The 22,500-nt window shown below is 43.8% G+C and overlaps 1 protein-coding gene across 1 annotated transcript in view; it reads left to right on the forward strand.

The window, feature by feature from the left end:
- Window positions 1-22,500, forward strand: part of nhsl2 (NHS-like 2) — an 81,368-nt gene that overhangs the window by 46,083 nt on the left and 12,785 nt on the right. Inside the window, exons 2-3 of the mRNA XM_084002488.1 lie at window positions 5,419-5,658; window positions 19,963-20,105. Coding sequence (XP_083858614.1) covers window positions 5,419-5,658; window positions 19,963-20,105 — 383 coding nt within the window. The remainder of the gene's footprint in view (window positions 1-5,418; window positions 5,659-19,962; window positions 20,106-22,500) is intronic.

A 22,500-nucleotide genomic window follows, 5' to 3' on the forward strand; every position in this document is an offset into this window, starting at 1 on the left:
TTGTTGGCTTCTTTTTGCAGAAGATGAAACTTGATAGTTAAATAATTGATGCAGTTTTGTGTCGTGCACCCGTTTCTCCTGCAGGGGGCAGCACTGAGCTGCAGAGAGAACACAGGCTGCACAAACACACACATCCTCTCAGTGATGAGATGAATATTTACACACCTCCGATATCGCAGCTGCAAATAGTATTTCCACCATGTTTCACTCGTGGTTAGAAGTCAACGACACTCAGGGGAACGTTCTCTGGGGAGAGGAGGACTAAAATAAAGATATTATGTAAACGTGGTCTCGATGATCAGTAGAACCAGTGTTTTGAATTGAGCAGTCCTCATGTGAGCGTCCCTCGAGGGCCACCGTAGCTTTGAGTAGGTGATTTATAAGTAGCCATTTCTTTAAAGTGTCTTTCAAGGCAGAAGGGAAGAGTGAGGCTGGCCTTTAATATTTTTTTTGTTAAAATCATATAACAACTACGTGCAAAGCAAGTGAACCTCCCAAACTAAGTTGAATTGATGCAAATTCTACATTTTAATTTATTAATATCAAGAGCGCCTTAAGACTTTGCTTTAACAGGAAATTAAAGGGATGTCATGTCAAGTTTTAATGAACAATCCAGAAGATTAATGAGTAAATATGGGAGCCTAAAAAACAGTAATTATTGGATGAAATTAAGGCTAAAACACCGGCTCTGTACGACGGCGTGACTCAGATCGGGATCGAGTCCAAAGGTCGTCATTTTGCGCTTCGGCATCGCTCCTTCAATACAGTAAAATGCTAAACTTATCACGAATGTATATTAAGTTCTTTTTTATCGTACATGTTACAGACCTTTTTGCTGTGATCGTGAAACATTTCTGCAGTTTTGTGGCAGTTTTCTTCCCCAAAATGAAAATATTATCATCGTTTTCTATGTTACCTGGGGCTGACACGCTTGGAAGGGGCGGGGTGGGCGGAGGGGTATTCAGTAGGTTACAATCTGCATCCTCACCGCTAAATACCACTTAATCTGACACATGGCTCCTTTAAGCAAAACACTTTTTATAACGATTTGTTTTGCCTGCGAAGAGCTTTCTTTCATTTAGCAACGTCGTTATTAAATGTTGTGCGTTAAATTTCGATTTTTAGGATTTTTGTGTGTAGAATTTGTAAAATGTATTTGTAATATAACACAATCACTACATAATAACAGAAATGACAGAAAAAACTAAATAATATTCCTAAATTTGAAAAAAGAAAAGCAAAGTGAGAAAAAAAAGGATAAATAAAATAACAAATCTTATAAACATTATAACCACTAGGTGGCCCAAAGGCCAAAAATAGATTAGAACATAAAGTGGATAACCAAACACAATTAGTAAAAACAATAGATATGAAATAACAGAGTTGTGTGAATAGTGTAAAAATAGTAAAATTACGATTTTATTCAGAAACAAATGAAGGAGAATCCAAATCTGAGCGAACATTTTGAGATACTCAATACTTCCTTAAAACTGCAGATGTTTTTTGTTAGCATGTTTTAAGCTTTTATTGCTTTAACACTAAACTCGGAAGTCGGTAATTTGATCTGCATCGACCTTCGTTGTTGCTCAACGTAACTACGAAAGGTCAGCGTGGCTAACGTCGCTGCTCCATTCCGATAACGACGCCCTGATGTTGGGTTTGGGTCTCGGCGTAGTCGGTAAATCTAGTTTTACTGCACACACACACACACACACACACACACACACACACACACACACACACACACACACACTTTATTCCCGCCATGTTTTTCAGTGGGGCCTCGACAGTGTTATTTAAGACAAACATAAACGAGTCTGCTGAGCATCGCGCTAATGGTAACAGTGGCTCATAAGCCTGTCATTCACACACACACACACACACACACACACACACACACACACACACACACACACACACACACACACACACACGTCAGTGCAGCATTATCTGGCCTATCAAGTGTGTGAAAGATACACAGGTGTATTATTTATTTTTGTATCATGCATACACAAAAATCTGTGTGTGGGTGATATAAAAAAAGATAAGAAAAATGTGAGTGTTGTGTTAACACATTTGTGTGTGTATGCGTGTGTTTGTGTGTGTGTGTGTGTGTGTGTCCGGTGTTAACAGCTTGTCTAAATCTGCACGCTCCCCGCTGACACTCCAACGCACTCCGAGGGGAACGAGTTAGTAATACGCTAAAAAAACACAAAAAACGTCACTAATGCGTGCGTGTGTAGGCGTAAAACTTTCTGTCTGTTGTCTTGTTTGTGCGGAGTATGTTCGTTATAGACCGCTATAGAGTGTGTGTGTGTGTGTGTGTGTGTGTGTGTGTGTGTGTGTGTGTGTGTGTGATATCTCTCTCCCCGTTGTGAGAGTGGGCGTAGTGAAAGTATCACTCCTATGTTTTTCTCTGAGTGTTCGACCCTTTCTCGCCTCTCCGTTTTCCTTCGTCTCTCTGGCCGACACGCTTGGAAAGGGAGGGGTCGAGCGCTTATGACCGCTTAATCCGACACACTGCTCCTTTAAACATTGTTGACGACAGAGAGAAGGACTTTCACGTCTTTTTGACGCGCTTGGAAAGGGAGGGGTGAGACACAGATTTCTTAAAAAGGAATATTTTCCTTTTACGCAAAAGGACTGGAGATTTCTTCTTCTTCTTCTTCTTCTTCTTCTTCTTCTTCTTCTTCTTCTTCTTCTTCTTCTTCTTCTTCTTCTTCTTCTTCTTCTTCTCTAAGTATCTGCCCAGTGATGCCCAAAGGCTTGTCTCTCTCTCGTCCATCCAATCCCTCCATCTTCCTTCCCTTTCATGTCACCACGGTTACATAAGGGAGGAAGAGGGAAAAGAGTGACATCTCCGCTTAGGAGTGTGTGTATGTGTGTGTGTGTGTGTGTATATATATATTTATATATATATATGTGTGTGTGTGTGTGTGTGTGTTGGGCTCCAGCTCAACTTTTAATCAAGGAATTAATTGTTAACCTCAAAGGAGAACGAGTCTTCCCCTGAAGACTCTCTAGTATCCGTTCAAGTAGTCTCGCAATTGAATCAAGAGAGTAAGAGATTTTATTTTCCAGGCTGCTTCGTCGTCATGAAGCTCTTTAGTAGTTCTTTATCAGTGGCGGCGTGAAACTTTACACTTCTGTGCTATTTTCTGGCATCAAAAAGCAGCATATTTCCTCAGAACCCGCCTCCTGACTGGCACATCACGGCTACTGTACTTTGAGTTTTCTCTCCTATGAAGTGACAGCCTGTCTTCTGTTTTTTTTTGTTTTTTTTAAACGGTGTCTTGTGCCAGGTCGTCTTCCTCTTAGCTCTTAGCTGTCGTGGCGTATGAAGACACGGAGTTGGCGTAGTGGTTTGGACTGGGAGCCCCCGCCGGGCTCCCGGCCTACAAATAAAACCTGGTTAGATACTACGCCAACGACTCCTCGCTGTGTTAATGTGCAGTCAGAGCGGTGAGGAATTCTCTCAGAAACAGTTATGTCTCAAAGGTATGACGGTAACTAACTCTCTCTCTCTCTCTCTCTCTCTCTATGGAAGTAATTTGTGCCACATTTTTTCGGAAACTCCTGAGGCTTCTGTGACTAAAGCACACATGTTACCTAACGCTCACAAATACACGGATGCACCCACACAAGATCATATATTGAACTTGTTAGAGTCCCACACCTACAAAAACCCAGAGTAGCTATGTGTCACACAGCTGTTATTTAACTTTTATATTTAACTATGCTTTTAGATGCGTCATCATAGTATCCAAATGAGATTAATTAAAGAACACCTTCAGGCATTTTCTTGCACTTTTTATTTACAGATGTTGAAGTGAACTGTGTACAGGTTGTGCTGTGTTGAAATATTTACTGAGGACCTTGAACGCATCAGTCTCCAATCTGTGGCTTTAGAAAACCATGAAGTGCTCGGCTTTTAACGAAAGGCTGGAACATTTCACTCCGCTCTGAGCGATGTGAAAAGTGCATCTTCTTTTTTTTTTGTAAATAATGAGAAAAGGTTTTTGAAAAGATGTTCCCAGTGAGTGTACACCCCCCCCCCCCCCCCCCCCACACACACACACACACACACACATCACATCTCTAAGGAATGAAAATATCTCTCAGAAGTCGTAGTATTTCTCTCAAGGTAGCCACAACCGACGTGAATGTTTCTGCAAAAACTTGAGACAACTGTGACGAGTCTTTTTAAGGATCAGGATAAGGAAGACTTCTTTACAATCAGAGATGAGTCGCCCCCTGGTGGCCAGCAAAGAGAATGCAAGTTTAAGGCACTTCAGCGTCGGCTTCACTTCTCAGAACCGCCTGGTCGTCACGTGGCTGAGATAACAATGTTTCCTCATAGACTTCCATGCAACCTTCCTATTTGCAACCAGGGGAGTTGCCCCCTTCTGGCCAGAAGAGAGAATTACACTTTAAGGCACTTCAGTTCCGGCTTCACTTCTCCGAACCGGGGGAACGTGACCATCAGAACTACTAATAATTAATGATTTCAGATATCGCAGAAAGTTTGTGCGTTCCTTTTTAAAACCCTCGACGGCTCAGTTTGATGAATTCTCTCACATTCGGGATTTCGACTCTTCATCATCACTCCTCTCCCTCCTTCATCATCACTCCTCTCCCTCCTTCATCATCACTCCTCTCCCTCCTTCCTGCCTTCATCCCTCTGTTCTCCCTTTTTAAATGTCATCCCTCCTCCCAATCTTCTCTCTCTCCCTAATGCCACAATCACAATTTGTCTTTTTACCCCCCCACTGTCATACCTCCCTGCCTTAATCCCTCCCTCTCCCCCTCCCTCTCCTCCCATCTTCCTCCCACTCCTCTTCCCTCCTAATTAAGCGCTCCCTCTCTCTGTTTCTCCTCCAAATCTGTTCTCTACCTCTCCTCCCCGTCCACCCCTCCACCGTTTTCTACCTAATCCCCGATTCTTGTTTTTCCCACCCTCCTCCTCCTCCTCCTCCTCCTCCTCCTCCTCCTCCTCCCTCCTTCCTCCCTTTCTTCCTTGGTCCTTGTTCTCCCTGACAACACGTTATGTAATCTACATCTCTCGGTATAGTTATGCAAATTTATATATTTTTATTTACGTGTGATTTTTCTCTCCCCTCTCTACCCCTTTATTTCCTCATCTCCCTTCTCTCCACCTCTTTCCCGCCTCCATCTTTCATCTCCTCTCTCCCCCTTTCTCCCCCCCATCCCCATTCATCCATCTCTCCTCCCTTCCTCTCCTCTACAATCTCTCCTACCTCTCAATAATCTTATTTCCCGTCCTTACTTCACTCCCTCTCTCCTCCCTCCATCCATCACTTCCTCTCAACATTTGTTCTCCTCCCTCCCTCTCTCTCCTCTCTCCTCCCTCCTCCCTTCCTCTCTCTCCTCCCTCCTCCCTATCTCTCTCTCCTCCAGCCACCAGCGGTCTAGAGGCGGAGAGCGGCAGGCGCGGCGGCAGCAGCAGCCACGGCGACGGCAACCACAGCAGCGGCGGCGGCGGCGGAGGAGGAGGCAGCAGCGGCGGCGGTGGCGGCGCGGCCCACTTCAGGTCTCCATGGCAACAGAGCGTGAACGTGTTCGGCTCGTGGAGCAGGCCGGAGTGTGTCGAGGAGCTGCACCAGCAGGCGCAGCTCAACCTCCAGAGCCTGCTACAAGGTAAGGGAGGATGGAGAGGGAAGATGGATGGATGGATGGAGGTGTGTGTGTGTGTGTGTGTGTGTGTGTGTGTGTGCGTGTGTGTGTGTGCGTGCGTGCGTGCGTGTGTGTGTGTGCGTGTGTGTGTGTGTGTGTTTTGAGTGGGTGGGAAAGGCGCGGAGGGTGGATCGCAGGCGGGTGGGAGAGTGTTTACATGTGTGTGTATCGTTGGACTGCGTTGAAATGGGTGTGTATCCGTCGCCTTGAAGGTGTGATAGAGTGTGTGTGTGTGTGTGTGTGTGTGTGTGTGTGTGTGTGTTAGCATGCAGATGTGCAGTGCGAGAGGGTGTGTGTGTGTGTGTGTGACATTCCCCTTGCTGTCTCGTGTTTATATCGTCCCGAAGGGTGTGTGTGTGAGCGTGCACGGCGACTCTGGGAGCGTGCACGGTGACTGCTTGCAGCGTGTTTTGGGTTCACCTTGCAGCGTTGTTATTTAAGGTGGCATTTGTGATGTTGTGCATTGGATGGGACGAACGCTGTTGATGAGTGTGTGTGTGTGTGTGTGTGTGTGTGTGTGTGTGTGTGCGCGTGTGTGTGTGTGTGTGTGTGTGTGTGTGTGTGTGTGCAAAAAGAGGCGTTCACAGACGTCTGTTTACAATTTAGTTACTTGTCAGATGTTGTAACTCTGCCTTGTTTTTGTCGTTCTCATGTTAATATCAGTGCCTTGTTTGAAGTGTGTGTGTGTGTGTGTGTGTGTGTGTGTGTGTGTGTGTGTGTGTGCACGCAAATTAGCACTCAAGGGAACCAGGGTTTCCATTTGTTCTCAGGCAATACTGTTTCTCTGCTTTCTGCTGGTTCCCGCTCTCTCTCTCTCTCTCTCTCTCTGTCAGTGTGACTCATGCTATCTCGCCCTTTGCCTGGCTCTTCCATTTAAACGACCACTGAATGAAGGGGGGGGGGGGGGTCAACTTGGAACACCTGAGGGAGTGAATGATTTATTATTATATTTATCATGATTTTGGAGATATTTTATATGTAGGCCTAATTTTTCTTCCAAACCAACAAGCAGGAGGGTCTACTTTCAGTTGCGGATTAATACTCAAATGATGGTCGAGGAAGTTGTGACAGTTTTAGGACGGATTGTCTAAAAACGAACCAACACAGCGGCCGTCAAGTTGTTTTCCATTCGCTCAGTTTTTTGACAACAAGAAAATGTCCTGCCTGAAAAATTACCATTTACCTTTTCCATTCAACAGAAAAAATAAAACTACACCAAATGACATTAGAGTCCAAAAATTAATCTAAAACATATTCATGGCAACCATACTGGATCTGGATCCATGTGGATTCTGGTGTTGAAGCTGCTAACAAAGTTAGCTTCATGATTCAAGGTCAACTTTACAGCTAAGTGTTAAAGTCATCTTAGTAGCTAACTAGCATTGGTAGAGACCTGTCAATCAGCAGGTTAGCCCCGCCCCCTAAAGCATCCCCTGCTTTCTGGTCTGGTGGACTCTAAATGGACCATCATGTACTAAATGAACATCATGCTGGATTGAAGAAGACTTGAAACTAGAGATTGAGACCATAAACTCATGTTTACAATGTTTACTGAGATAATACATCAAGAGAGAAGTAGGACCATTTTCTCATAGACTTCTATACAACCAGAGAGGAGGCGCCCCCTGGTGGCCAGCAGAGAGAAGTAGGACCATTTTCTCATAGACTTCTATACAACCTGAGAGGAGTCGCCCCCTGGTGGCCAGCAGAGAGAAGTAGGACCATTTTCTCATAGACTTCTATACAAGCAGAGAGGAGTCGCCCCCTGGTGGCCAGCAGGGAGAAGTAGGACCATTTTCTCATAGACTTCTATACAACCAGAGAGGAGTCGCCCCCTGGTGGCCAGCAGAGAGAAGTAGGACCATTTTCTCATAGACTTCTATACAACCAGAGAGGAGTTGCCCCCTGGTGGCCAGCAGAGAGAAGTAGGACCATTTTCTCATAGACTTCTATACAACCAGAGAGGAGTCGCCCCCTGGTGGCCAGCAGAGAGAAGTAGGACCATTTTCTCATAGACTTCTATACAACCAGAGAGGAGTCGCCCCCTGGTGGCCAGCAGGGAGAAGTAGGACCATTTTCTCATAGACTTCTATACAACCAGAGAGGAGTCGCCCCCTGGTGGCCAGCAGAGAGAAGTAGGACCATTTTCTCATAGACTTCTATACAACCAGAGAGGAGTTGCCCCCTGGTGGCCAGCAGAGAGAAGTAGGACCATTTTCTCATAGACTTCTATACAACCAGAGAGGAGTCGCCCCCTGGTGGCCAGCAGAGAGAAGTAGGACCATTTTCTCATAGACTTCTATACAACCAGAGAGGAGTCGCCCCCTGGTGGCCAGCAGGGAGTATGACAGTAATATAGTATAGTAGATATATATTCTATAGTTTAAGAAGAATGAGTTTTCCTTCCTTCGCGTCCTCGCCCCCTTCCTGTTTACGGACAGTGTTGTAGCGCTGTGGCTCGTACAGTACAGAATGTCCACTCCTACATCTTTTCCCTTCGTCTCCACTGTCTTTATACTGTGTGTGTGTGTGTGTGTGTGTGTGTGTGTGTGTGTGTGTGTGTGTGTGTGTTGTTATGTGTGTATTAAGCCAGTTATCGTCTCAGACCGGCTGGCGTTTTGTATGTGATGAAAATAAGGTAGATGAACGCGGCCGTGGGTGGACAAGAGCGCCGTGTGTGTGTGTGTGTGTGTGTGTGTGTGTGTGTGTGTGTGTGTGTGTGTGTGTGTGCATGTGTGTGTGTGCATGTGTGTGTGTGTGTGTGTGTGTGTGTGTGGCCATTCATCTTCTCTGTCATCTCTGTTCATTGGATTGTCTTCATGTGTTCACCGCTGCTGCTTCTCACTGTCATGAAAAGCATGTGTGTGTGTGTGTGTGTGTGTGTGTGTGTGTGTGTGTGTGTGTATACCGGTGTCCATTTGTGTTGTGTGTGTCCATCTGCTTGGGTGTGTGTTATATAACACTGAAGCAACCAGCTGTAGTCTCTCTCCCTCCCTCTCTCTCTCACCATCGGCCTCCCACTGGCCTCGGCTCGGTGAAATATTCATCCTCCTCAACACTCTGCCCTCCATATTTATGAAGCTGGCTGTCGTCCTCCGTTGTTAGACGGGTCTGCTGCCTTTTCTGCCGAGATTCAAACCCCCTGACCCCCCCCCCCCCCCCCCCCCAAGGCGGCGAGATTTGTGTGAGATTTATTTCACTGTTGCTACTAAGTGGGCAGCAGTGAAACCCGGCCAGCGTCAACACGGCCGCCGCGGGAGAGATTAGCCGTGCTGGAATTTTTTATTCCGTGTCTCCTGATTTACTTTTACTTTAATGTGCAAAATCAATTCAATATGTACGTCTTCAATCATAATTAGAACCTCCAAACTAAAGGCACTGATTTCCTGAAACATTTAGAGATTATTTTAGTTTCAGTACCAGTTTAAATTGGAAGATGGAACTTTAATAATATTAAAACGTATCTAAAATTGACCCAACAGAAGCCAGCATAAAAAAAAAAAACATATATAAGGTGTCGCTGCTTCACTCGTACATTAGCGCATTGCTAACACGTAGCGTCCGACGGTAACTTGGCTGTAAACATTATCATTCAGAGCTGCTCGTTGAATTTCACTTAACTGTATTCACTGTGAATAGCAAAACACACATCGGCTGGTTTACTACATCTGGGCAAACCCAAAATAAACGATTAAACTGTGATTTAATTGCAATAAACAGATCAAAAGGATGCCGAATTAACTCCGTACTGATGGCGATTTGTAAAAAGTCAGAAGTCATGCTTTGTTAAGTTTGTCTGTGAGACGACGAGCAAACAACCTTTAAAATGCTTGTTTTTTGAATGGAGTTTGGCTTGATTGGAGGCTAACATGTAGCTGCTCCTTCAACACTTAAAATAACGTCAATGCTGGTATTTTATCAGATAAAAAACGTGGACGCTGTCCTCTTGTGTACCACATTACCAGACTGCATCACATCTGAAGCTCAGCATTTATATTTACCACAATGAGATCCACACATTTTGTGATCAAAGTCGTTTTTTTTGGTCGCTATGTTAAAATATTCATGCGCCGCTCTTTTGTAGTGATATATATTTAAAGCTCAGTATTGTACGCCACCGGCGGCAGACAAATTGTATCCAAAACAGCTTGATAATAGGAAGATCTGCTCCTCACCTTTATTTGTCTGCTCTTGACTTCTCCTTGCCACTCGACCGGCAGATTTATGAAAGGTGTTTTTTATTTGGGGATCAAGATTTACAGCAGACAGATCTGCATTATGTGTGCTTTCTTTCTGCTCTCCATTAATCAACAGCAAAATATTCAAACCATTCTTCCAGTGAAAGTTAATATTTGAAGTTTAGCTTGTGTCATCCATCACGGCCAGATTTTATTTTATTTTGCAACGACACTCTTTTGATAACAATCCATTAAGCGACGCTCAAGTATTCACACTTTTCACCTCCTCGGCACTCGACATTTCGCCGACATTCTCTTTAGCGTGGGCAGCTGCGTTTGTGTACGAATTTGCGTGTATCTGCCGGACGATCCGGCATTTATAGTGTTTAAGTGGCGTCTGTTATTTTTGAGTGTGTTGCTCTTCCATTAACATCAAACCAATGACACGTCCCATTAAAGTGCACTCTGCTGCTATATGAGTTTGATTTGGCAGCTGGAGATCCGATCCGGAATGACGGCTTTATCGCAATTAATATTTAACAATAACTATTAGAAGGGGAAGAAAATCCCCCAAAAAGTTCACGTTGAGTTATTGAAGAACTGATTTTGAGTCGTGGCACGACACGAGGACTACGTTACAGAACTTTAAAAATCCCAAAAATATAAATCATGCATAATCCTGAAATAATTATACTTATACTTAAGTAATTTTATTCAACATATTAAGCAATATGTTTAATAAAAAGACCAAGCCACATTTTATATCACTATTTTCAATATAATTGTTAAATCGTTAACCAGGCATTGGACAATTCACAATATTCTCCCAATAAATCGAAATATGCTTAAAAATGGCACAAAAACGTTTTATTCAGTTAAGAAAACATATGTGTTTTATTGTTTCACATATAAAGCACATAAAATAAAAAAATCTTAATAAATATCCTATATTTGCCAAAAAAAAAGAGAGCTCATCTCTCCGTTTTCCTGTCTTCATCCGAACGGATCGGATTAAGTCAAATAAAGCCCCCCAAAACTAAATCTTATATAAAAAAAAAAACTGCTCCTCCGAGACTGGATCTTTGTCTGTGGTTTCATGTGGTGACTTTCTGCTGCCAAACATATACAAGCTTCATGTTGAGCAGTGGCGTGCACAGACATTTTGGGGGGCAGGTGCTCGGTGAAAACTAAGGGCACTTTATGCGGCATGTAGAACTGACGGCTGGCTTATAGCTGAGTGAGATTTAAAAAAATAAATAATAATTACAGGCACATGTTGAACGTAATTGCATATTTATTTATCAATATCTTAATAAAATTACTTGACCTTTGAACTGGTACAGTTTCACACTATAGCACTGATCAGTCAATCACTATTGTTTTATTTCCCAGAGAGCTGCTCCCCTGGGCTGCCTGCTGTAGCGCCCTTTTTTCCCTTCTTATCCTCGCCTTTCTAGGCATTATGCTGCAATTGGTAAATAAAAAGAGACCAACAATATGGATAAGGCTGTTTGGTTATATTTCAACAAGGCACAGGGCTACTTTTCCTGCAGGCAATTGGGAATTTGTACGTTCTAAGTTTGCCTCGTGGCTGCGCTAACATTCGCGATCTCAAATGTGCTTAGCCTGCCACGTTATAACTGTATTTAAGTGTAATACCAGCTTTAGCCACAAGAGGCTAGTCTTTACCTTTGTATGAGCGCAGGTTGTGCAGCTCGTATATTGAAAATGGATGAAACAGTGCCTTTTCTGTATGCTACATGTCAGATATGTTTTCTTTTTGAATATTTTTCTATCTGTATATTTTTATATGTTTATGTACTACACTATATGATCACTACCTCAGAATTTAGATACATTTAGATAAGAATTCGAATTATAAGTATTTCTCACTCACACCTTATTCACATTTTGATGGTACATTCTTCCCTTTTGGAATTTTATTTGTTTATTTTATTAACCCATCATATGCCATTAGAAATATATTACAATTACAGTAGTACTCGTTAGTATTTGTACAGGCGGGAAGAGATTCTCCATGCTGCAGATGACGCACGCATCCTGGCCCTGAATCCACATACCAACTTTGGTTTTGTGTCTGACCCATGTGCAGAATAAAAGGCTTCATCCGCTATTGGGAGTCATCTTGTTTCCACACAACGCAGAGCAACAGAACAGACCAGTAACATGTGCACTGTCTGCTGCCACTTGCTTGGTCCAGAGGGCAAGGGCAGGTGCTTTAGCACCACCTAGTGTCTACCTGTGCACGCCACTGATGTTGAGTATCAGTAATAATTGTTCATGATACAGGCCTACACATGAAATCATCATCATATTATTCATATTATTATATATATGTCATAATTTGAAACCTTTTAAATCACAAGCAGAACAAGCATGGCCTAATTTGGTCGAGTGTGATGTAAACATCGTCATCATCAGCGTACGTAACCACAGAAGTGATAGCAGCTGAAATCAACCAGGAGTTAATCAGACGATGGATTGACACGTTAACAAATGGAGACGAACGGAGCGTCGAGGACATTTAGTGCAACGCTTCCTGCAGGTTGGAGAGTTAATGTTGGAGCAGTTTAATCAGATTTCCCTTCCCCCCCCTATGGTTGTGCAGCAGTAGTTTGTGAGATTAGAGCGTCTCTGGGAGGGGGTTCTGATCGATGCTGCTGTGGTTCTTTTTCTGCTGAGTCATGTAAAGAAAAAGAGTCCAACGCTAATTCAAAGCTGCAACTTTGAAACCATCTGGTGAACTTGAGCTTGGATTTCCTGAAATCAAAACTTTTAGTGAACGGCAGAGCGATGTGGCGATTGTTTGAATGCATATTTTAAGATAAACGTTATGGATCCTGTGATGGTAATAAACATGTTTCAGCAGCTCAAGAGTCAAAAAGGTAGAAAAGAGCAGAAACATACAAAATAAAAATGTAAGATATGTACATATACACCTATATAAGATCAAGTTGTTGGTTATTATCCCCATTTTTGAGATGTAAAATAGTTTTGATTGTGTTTGGACTTGACTTTTGAAACTTAAGTATTTAGTATTCAGGTCTCCAATATTGTATTATAGGAATACTTTCATTGATTGAATTATTTTAAACATAATATTAATTAATCAAATGTATTTTTCTTTTTATGAAAAATGGGTCTGGGTTCTTATAGGTCAGATGTATTGATATCAATCCAGTGTTCATGCTTGGCAACTATCTCAGCTTTGCATGAAGAATAAATGCATCCAAGCTGTCCCTTCATGTCTTTTTATTCTTATATATTCATATTCTTATTAATATTGGCCTTGTTGCTGTCTCAAGACGGAAGCCTTACCCAGACTTACCTGAATGTAACTTTGGTTTATATAGTGAATCACAGGATTAGCTCCAGGACACTTTATGACCACAGATACTAGAGAGTCGCTTTAACACCTGAAAAAGTTGTCACACTTCAATCTGGAAAAAAAAAATGTTTTTCAGTGGATGTCAACGGTATCTTTAGTGCTCGATAAGAGTCGGCTCTCATTTTGGAAAGGATTAGACCGCAGCAGGAGCATTAGCAGTGGCACCGTAAACATTTTATTTGCACCCTTTTATTACCCTTTCCTTCTCTCTGCGGATCAGCCGGCTTCATTCCATCTCGCCGTATCTTATCTCCTGCAGCAGCTCTCCGCGGTGCTAAAAGTGCCGATGCTGCGACCTTTGCTCGCCGAGGACGATGCGAGGTGATGCGACGTGACCGACTGAACTTGAACACCTCCCAGTAACCCTTTAATTGTGTCGGAGGACGTCTGCGTTATCGCCTGCCGATAAACTTTCCCCGCCGGCGCTAACTAACTGTAAAATGTCAGGGCGGCCCTTTGATTGTGACGAGGAAGTTCTGAGTCAATGCTAGCTCTTATCCAGGCCGGCTGATAACACTGTGCTGCGGTCAATATACATTACCCAACAGGTGCAGCATTGATCAACAGGAGAATGCTGAGTCAGGAGCTGCCAATTCGAAAGTGAGAGGCACTAAATGATTGACTGATTGTTCTTGTAAAAAATACCTTTGACCACCAGGTTTTCCATCAATAGATATGGTTTTGCTGCTTATTATTTTAATATTAATGTATCTAACTAAAATAGAAGGAGTGTATATGAATGTCTGTCCTTATATCTCCTTGGTTTCTCACATGGTGGGCCATGCAGTATTGCAATATTTGCAATTGTCGATATTATCCTGATAATCATCAAAATACTATATTAGAAATGACATATTTTAAATAAGGTAATCATGAAACTCATTTATTAAAATATAAAAAATAGCTATATATGTGAGACTGTTTTGTTATTACGTGCGACTTCCTGTATTTTTTAAATATTCACAATTATCAATATCATGTAAATTCACCACGATTGACTCATTGTGAGTGTTTTTTCCACTCGGCCCGCTCTGAAGAACGCCACCGGTTGATTGAATTGGAATCGAGTCCCTGACTGACTCCAAGTGACAAACACTGTGCGTGTCAATTTAAACGCCTTTCACAATTATTCTTTGCTAATGGTTTGTTAACACGGTGTTTAATGGATAGAGAGAGAGGAGACCCTGAAGCGGTATACCTCTGACAGCCAAAGGAATCCTTTTAGAGGATTTATAGCTTGTTTGAACTTTCTATCTTCTGGTAGTATTTTTTTTCTTTTCAACCACAATCATTTTCTTCTCTCCAGGAAATGAGTCCGCCCGGCCAAACTGCCACTCTGGCGTTTTACCTCCCTGGAGAGCGTTTGCTTGGAGTGACATTGAATAGATGTGAGTCTTGCAAAGACTAACTTGTCTGTCTTGTTTCTTCTCCTTCTTTATGAGGCGTTTTTCAAATACAAGCTGAAGTGTGACACTTAAATGCTGCGACCCACGGACATCTGCATGTAAGACAAGCTGCCGAAACTCTGCTGCTGATGAAACACGGGGTCGGAGAGCAAACTCCCGATCCGTTGAGAGGTTTGAAAACTCTTGTGATGTGAAGTGTAAAGGTGACGTATGGGGTCAGACTGTCCTTGAGCAAAACACTAGAGGAGTAGCAGAAGATGTGCGGCTGTCGAGGAGAAAGCAGTAAAGATAATTTCACAGGAAACATGGCCTGTTGCCTTGGCAATGCATTGAGACGGTTTATTGTCCTGTATGGAACATTTCCTCCATCTGCCTGATTGGCCCGACACAACAGTATATAGTAAGAGTATCTTTTCTTTTTTTAAGTCAGGTATCCAAACAGGCGTTCTCACCTGGAAATCCTCTGTTGGGTTCAGGCGACGGGTGGTACCTGCCTACTGGGTGTCTTGGATTTGATCTTTGGTTCATCTTAAAGAATCAAAAACCCAAATTCAACTTACTGTCTTCAGTTCCAACTAAAAGGGAGAATTCCCCCCTGAGAAATAGTAAAAAAACAGCAGGTAGTCGTCTGCAAAAGGGTGAAGGATTAAATAGGAAATGTGGACCCGCTGTACAAAGAGAGCCCCGTAATTAGACCAGAAAGCCTTCAGTGCGGTTTCTCATGACCGACACAAAGTAGGCCGCTAAAGCACCGATCCGTCCTTCTAGGTCACAGCCGTTCAAACAAACACCGGCCCCCGTCTCCCTGGAATGGATTGATCAATTGTGCATGTTAAATCGCAAGGACGAAAGACATGAGGCGCACTCAAACACACACACACACACACACATGCGTCCGCGTGCACGTATAGTGTACACAGACAAACAGACAGACGCTGGTGAAAGAGGGGTATTGTCCCTTTAAACCCCCCCCTCCTCATTCGTCTTCATGGAGGGGAGAAGAAAGGGTGACCCAAATTTGACACGACCTATTGTGGGCATATTGTCAAGGATGTTTGTGTGTACAGTGCATCCCATTCACAGATAAAACAAACACACACACACACACACACACACACACACACACACACACACACACACACACACACACAACAACAACAACAAAAGATGCAGATTCACACACGTAGTCGTTAAACGGCGTTTAAAGTTTAGTCACACGGCGTGTTTTAGGGGTACGACATGGACACTTTTGTGCACTCTCAGCACATTTACACCTAAAGTAGAGATACACACAAACACACACACACACACACACACACACACACACACACACACACACACACACACACACACACACAATATACAGGTTAGTGATGCATGAGTGCCTGGCCTGCTTGTCTGGACAGAGGAAGGGGGTGGGGATACTGGTGCTTAACTGCTGTGTGTGTGTGTGTGTGTGTGTGTGTGTGTGTGTGTGTGTGTGTGTGTGTGTGTGTGTGTGTGTGTGCACGCATTAGTGGGAGTGACCGGCATACCTTTACACCCCACTCCCCAATAGCATCCCCCCTCCCTCCCTCGTTTTCCCACCACACTACCCTGCAGTCATGCACTCGGTGGGCCGGCTGCTATCTGAAGCATGGATCTACAACTGTTTACCTTCCCTCTCCTTCCGCCGCCGCCGCTGCTTCTATTAGGACTCAGCCTCGGTGCACAAGTCCACACTTTGTTATCACACTTGTTTTAACGGGAGAACCCGGAGGATTCCGTTTACCGGGGGGGCTACTACCGCAGGCCTAACCAGACCACTCAATGTGAGTAAAACCAGCAATACCAGAATGTAAATGTTACTACTACCAAATTACAGACTGACTTGGCAGCATGCCTGGTGTATTACTGTGTTGGCAGTAGAGATGAGAGGTGGTGAATTTCCATTTATTGCGATAATCGTAAATAACTTCACAAATTGCTTGAAAAAGCCGTCTAGCTCACTATCATGGTAGAGAAGCGACTTATAGAGCCTTGTTTAAACTTTTTGTGCAGGGAGACTTTTTAATTTATGGTCATAATTTTAATTGTTTTTCACTTAAAAAGTTGCATTTTTAGATTTGTTGAAATGTGTTCGTCGTAGGGAAAATGGTTATTTAACGTAGCAGAGGCAACTAACACTCAACTTACACCGTGGAAAGGAAAATAACACTTTTTAATGTGAGATTCATCAGAAACAAGTTGTATATATATATATATATATATATATATCTTTGAACCGCCCACCTTCCAGTCCAGATCCGACTCTACCAACATCTCCTTGTTAGTGCTGCTACTTTTCAGACAGATTGGGCCCCAGTGGTGTTTATTCCATCTTCTTCTTTCTCTACGTCTACTTTATTGTCATAAGCTTTCATTTTTCCTGCCGCTTTTCCTCCGATATTTCTTTCCGTCTTGTAGTTTACTGTCTTCTTCTTCTCCACCTCCACCTTTCATTCATCATTTGCTGCTTCGTCTTTCTGTAATCCTTCTAACCAACTCAAACTCTTTGTCCCTTATATCTCTTCTTTCATGTCGTTTTCCTCCGCCGTCTCTGTCACTTTCTCCAATTTAGCATAAAGATATCTGTTTTCTCTTATTCGTGCCCTTCCTTCATCATCCTAACGCCCAACTTGTCAAATAGCGACCAATTTTACGTATAAACGTATTTTAACCCAAACCACATTTCCTAACTAAGTACTTTTGTTGCCTGAACCACAGACTGGATATAAGAAGTGGACGTAGTCATGGTAACGTCACCCGTTGGTTTGTGGACTAGGGTTTCAAACCTCGACATTCTGGCCGCGGAGTTCGTAAACTCATGTTTACAATGTTTACTGAGATAATAAATCAAGAGAGAAGTCGGACCATTTTCAATGCAATCTGACTTATTTTTGCAACCAGAGGAGTCGCCCCCTGATGGCCAGTAGAGAGAATGCAAGTTTAAGGCACTACAGCGTTGGCTTCACTTTTTTTCACCTTTTTGAAAGGAGACATGAAAATAGCGTACACTTCCAAAAGTGACACTAGAGGGCGACCTAGAGTTTGAAGTTGAAATGTGGTGTTTATAAGCCTTCTCTTCTACGTCCTCCTCTTCCTCACCCTTGTGTATATCTACTTCTCCTTCACCTCCTCCTCTTCCTCCTCTTCTTCTCCATCTGTTTACCGTCTTGTGTCTTCCGGACTCTTGCTGACGCTTCACTTCCTCGCGGCCTCTGCAGTCTGGAGAGAGAGCGAGAGAGTTTTTGGCTTCTGCTCCCTGTTTACCAAGCGGCTGATCCTGCTGTTTCCGCATGCAGCAGTCAGCCTCAATTATTTCTAACGCTGCAAAATAGACAGTTCTCCATCATGAGCGGCGGCTGCGTAAAGACGCCGCCGTGAATACAAATAGCCGCGTTTCCTTAAAGCGAGCGCCTAATGGCTTCCCGAGGAATTGGCGAATGCAACGAGTTCTCCGTTTATCGTGTCATCATAAATATTTCTGTCCAAACTTTGATTGCAAACGGAAGCTTTGGGTTTCAGAGAGGGAAACGTGATGAAAGAGTTTGCCTGATGATTTGACGTTTATAGTTTAGAGGTGTTATGTAACTTGCTGCATAACGTTTGGGGTTCCATTTTTGCTGTCTAATATTCACTCCCTGTGTTCAAGCATTCACGAGGAAAGCTCTAAAAATATATATTTACATGTGAATGATTGGTAAAAAGAAAAAGAAATGAAGACCCCCCTGGTGTGTAAAGGCCTTACAGAGTGTAATCCCCCTATTTCATTGTCCTGATTTCCCATCAGTGGAAGGATTACCCCCCTTGTGGAATAATGTCTACCTTGAATTCATAAAAAACCTTTTTTAAACATAACTTTATAACTTCCAAATGCTGAAAACATCCGTTGCATCATGTTAATCCACGCTGACGGTCGGGGAAAGTTCTGGCGTGTGAAGTTTGGAGGTGTAGTTATGCCGTCTTCCTGCTGCTCAAACCTTTTACTTTAGTGGAGGAACGACGTCAACAGCAATGATCCCAATTGCCATTTTAAAGAAATAAAATGCACAAAATGCTGTGGGTGGATGGACTGTATGAAAACACATCATTATCTCTTTTGCATGTAGTGGTGGTGCAGCTGTGTATTAGCTTCTATTCACGACGCCTAAAACACTCCCACGTCGCTTAAACCCGGAACCAGACAAACTCTCTGTTCTGCCGATGTTGTGCAGCCGATTCCTGCAGCTTATTACGTTTAAAAAGCAGGTTTTACCACACATTTTATTACTATATTTATATGATTTAAAGCGTAGAGCATATATAAGAAGTGGACGTCGTCATGGCGACGGTTGGTTTATGGACGGTGGTTTTGAAGCCTTGAGTTCCATCTTGGATTTTTTCTTGCAACCAGTGAACATGATCCGACTACATTTCCCCAATATCAACACACAAAGGTTACCATTAAGCATGGTGGGTGGGGACGTGTTTGTTGCCCCCCCCCCTCCCCCCCGCCCCTTGTTACTAGGCAACAATATGCCACCAGCAAGGAATCCATATTGTCCCAGAGAGCAAGTTCCACCCGAAACTATGTACCTCACCGACGCTGCCGTTCCACTGAAGCTGTCAGCGGGATGGTGCCAGGAGTGTGTGTGTGTGTGTGTGTGTGTGTGCATGCATGTGTGTGTGTGTGCATGCATGTGTGTGTGTGTGCATGCATGCATGTGTGTGTGTGTGTGTGAGCTGCTACAGGGCTTTAGGGATAAGTGGGGAGTGGGTCGGGAGTGTGTTTTGGTGTAAAGGATTGGCTGAGGGGTTTTGGGGGGAGTGTGTGTGTGTGTGTGTGTGTGTGTGTGTGTGTGTGTGTGTGTGTGTGTGTGTGGTGTGTGTGTGTGTGTGCGTGGTGTGTGTGTGGGGGCACGTGCACGTGCAGAGAGAGAGAGGAAAAAGGGGGGTTGGGGGGTGAGGAATCTGTTTACAATGGCCTGAGGGAGAGTCGCCTAAGCTGCCAGAGAGGGAGAAACAGTCAGATATGTGAGAGGGGAAAAAGTGAACGACGAGGAGAGAGAGAAGGGAAGGACGGGAAAGAAAAAGAGAGGATTTAAAAACACAAAAAAACTTGAGGAGTCCTGAGGTTGCAGCAGGAGTCACGGGAGGGGAACTGCAGGGTGATGCAAGGCAGCAGATCTCTGCTCACATCAAATGGGATATGTGGTGTGTGTGTTGATGCTAACCTTTTCTCTCTCTGTGTGTGTGTGTGTGTGTGTGTGTGCAGACTTTGAGGAGCAGTTGTACGACACCAAGCTGACCGGTCAGACGTTCCGGCATCCGTCCTCGCAGAGCTCCGACGACACGTCCACCTCGCTCAGCCGCTCGCCCGTCAGCCTCAACAACAAGAGGCCCGACTTCATCTTCCTGGTAAACGCTTGCATGCTGCCGCCATCGTTAGGACCCCCGAGTGAACGATGTCTCCTGTTTGATGCCACATACATGCACAAGATATACCCCACATATTTCCTTTTTCCACTGGCAACAACCTTCGAATTCTCTCTAAATCACCGGATTTATCTTCCTTGAGCAGCGAGAAAGCAGCCTTCACCTTCTTCGTAACTCTCTGGCATCAGACGTAGTCGCTGTACGTCGCCCGCTGTGGCGTGCACACTCCCCTCTCCTGTTTCGTCTGGGAGATACAGTCTGTCTTTTTCAAAATGAAGTATTTAGAAAAGCCTCTCGGATCTGAGAATGCACCGTCGCAGACCTGAGATACGGGATTCTCACGGGGGAGGCTACGATCACATGGTGATCTGGTTTCCAGCTTGTTGCTAACGTTACGTAGCTAGCATTGCTACCGTTACGTAGCTATCATTGCTACCGTTACGTAGCTATCATTAATACCATTACGTAGCTATCATTAATACCATTATGTCGATACTATTGCAACCATTGCGTAGAAACTATTCCACTGTTACGTAGATACCATTGCTACCAATGCTAGTTAGCTACTAAGATGACTTTAACACTTAGCTGTAAAGTTGACCTTGACTTATGAAGCTAACTTTGTTAGCAGCTTCACACCAGAATCCACATGGATCCAGATCCAGTAAGGGTGCCGCTCTGCTGCTTGTGTTCGTCAGATCCACCCGTCGCTCCTCTGCAGCCCAAATATGGTCACTTCTTTCAGTGGTTGCAAAAATTCTAAGACTTCCGAACTGTCGTCTACTAACCACCGGTTGGCGTCGCCATGACTACGTCCGCTTCTTATATACAGTAGATACATGTGAGGTGTCATTTCGAACAGAATTCTGGTTCCTGTATCACGTAAAACACTAATTCCAGTGTCACCAAAGCTCCAACTCGTGTTGTGACAAACCGCCTCATTGACTCTCCTTTTCGACTAAAGATGCGTTCGCCAAGAAACTATTGTACTAATACGTCCAACCCCCCTCTGTTCGATCTGTCAAAACGAGTCGTCATCCGTTTCAGGCTCAGCAGGTTTCCACAAACAGTCTTCCAGATGGAAACATCACTAATACTTGATCAGGAATGTAAACCGTAAACACGGCGGCGGGTGACATCGGTGCTAGTGAAACTCGGGGGAGCGGTTCCTGACTGAATGAAGTGACTCCAGTTGAGTGATTTATGTGATGCGCGTTGTGTTATGAAGTATCCATCAGAGGATTTAAAAAAAGCCAACACAAGGATGAAACAGACGCCGATCCGTCTCCTCGTTCCGTCTCTGCTAATAGCTCCCAGCCTATTTCCCCTCAGAGCCGGTGTCATAATGGCAGCTTGGTGGACTCCCACGGTGACTTTATTGCAAGATGGCTGCACATTTCCTGCATATTGACGCTGCGTTCCTTCGGCAAGCTGTTAAACAGCTCTGTTAAGTTAATGCCTTTTTTTTTTTTCTCTCTGCCGTGTTTCAAAATGGCAGATTTCCACACGTTGACTTACGGTAGCCACACATTATTTTTCAGAGAGGATGTGGACCCCCCCTCTCATGAAAGCAGGGCTGGGTTTCAATGCCTTGCTCGAGGGTCTCTTTGGCTCTGCTGGTTGATACTCTAGATTGAATACCAGGCGGATGACGGTTACACCTTCCCCGTTAACACCAGAGACTGAACCGGCGACGTCTCTCAGCCTCCGTCCCCGCCGGCTAATCGGATCCACAATAAACCGAAACGTCCCGCAGTCCTTTTTCTCTCCACTTCCTCCTCTTCTTTGCGACAGCTGTGAAAATATAAATCATCTTGAAAATGAGACGTCTCTTTTGTCTTAGTCCCTATCTATTTTCCCGTCCCACTGGCATTAAAGAAGCTTAAAGAGGACGAAGCATTTTGTTTTGGTGGAGGGAGATGAGGAGATGACCTCCCCTGGTTGTATTGATTTTTTTGCTTTAATTTAATTTGGACTTTATTGTGTTTTTTTGTGCTTGACCCAACAACACCAATTTAAAGAACCGTATTGTCTAATTTTCCAAATAGCCCAGAAACTTGTAGAGAAGTTTAAAGTATGGTATGATATCATTAAATCTGAGATGCTGCAATAAAATCTGTGTTTCACGACAGACATCCTCAGGAAATCACACATTTGTCGTACATTACGGTTTCGGAGCAAGAAGAAAATGCTTTATTAAAACCACAAACAGGCTAAATCTTTAATGCTTACTCATAGCTAGCTCATCAGAGTTAAAAAAAACAAACCCCAAAGAGAATCATCACCCATCTCTGCAGCCCTACGACCCCATTATTAGTATGTTTCAAAGTTAGCGACTAAAAAGCTCTCTCTGGAGTCGGTGGAGACCAAAATGGAG

Source organism: Eutrigla gurnardus, assembly GCF_963514095.1.
Source record: "Eutrigla gurnardus genome assembly, chromosome: 23".
NCBI classification, from domain to species: domain Eukaryota; kingdom Metazoa; phylum Chordata; class Actinopteri; order Perciformes; family Triglidae; genus Eutrigla; species Eutrigla gurnardus.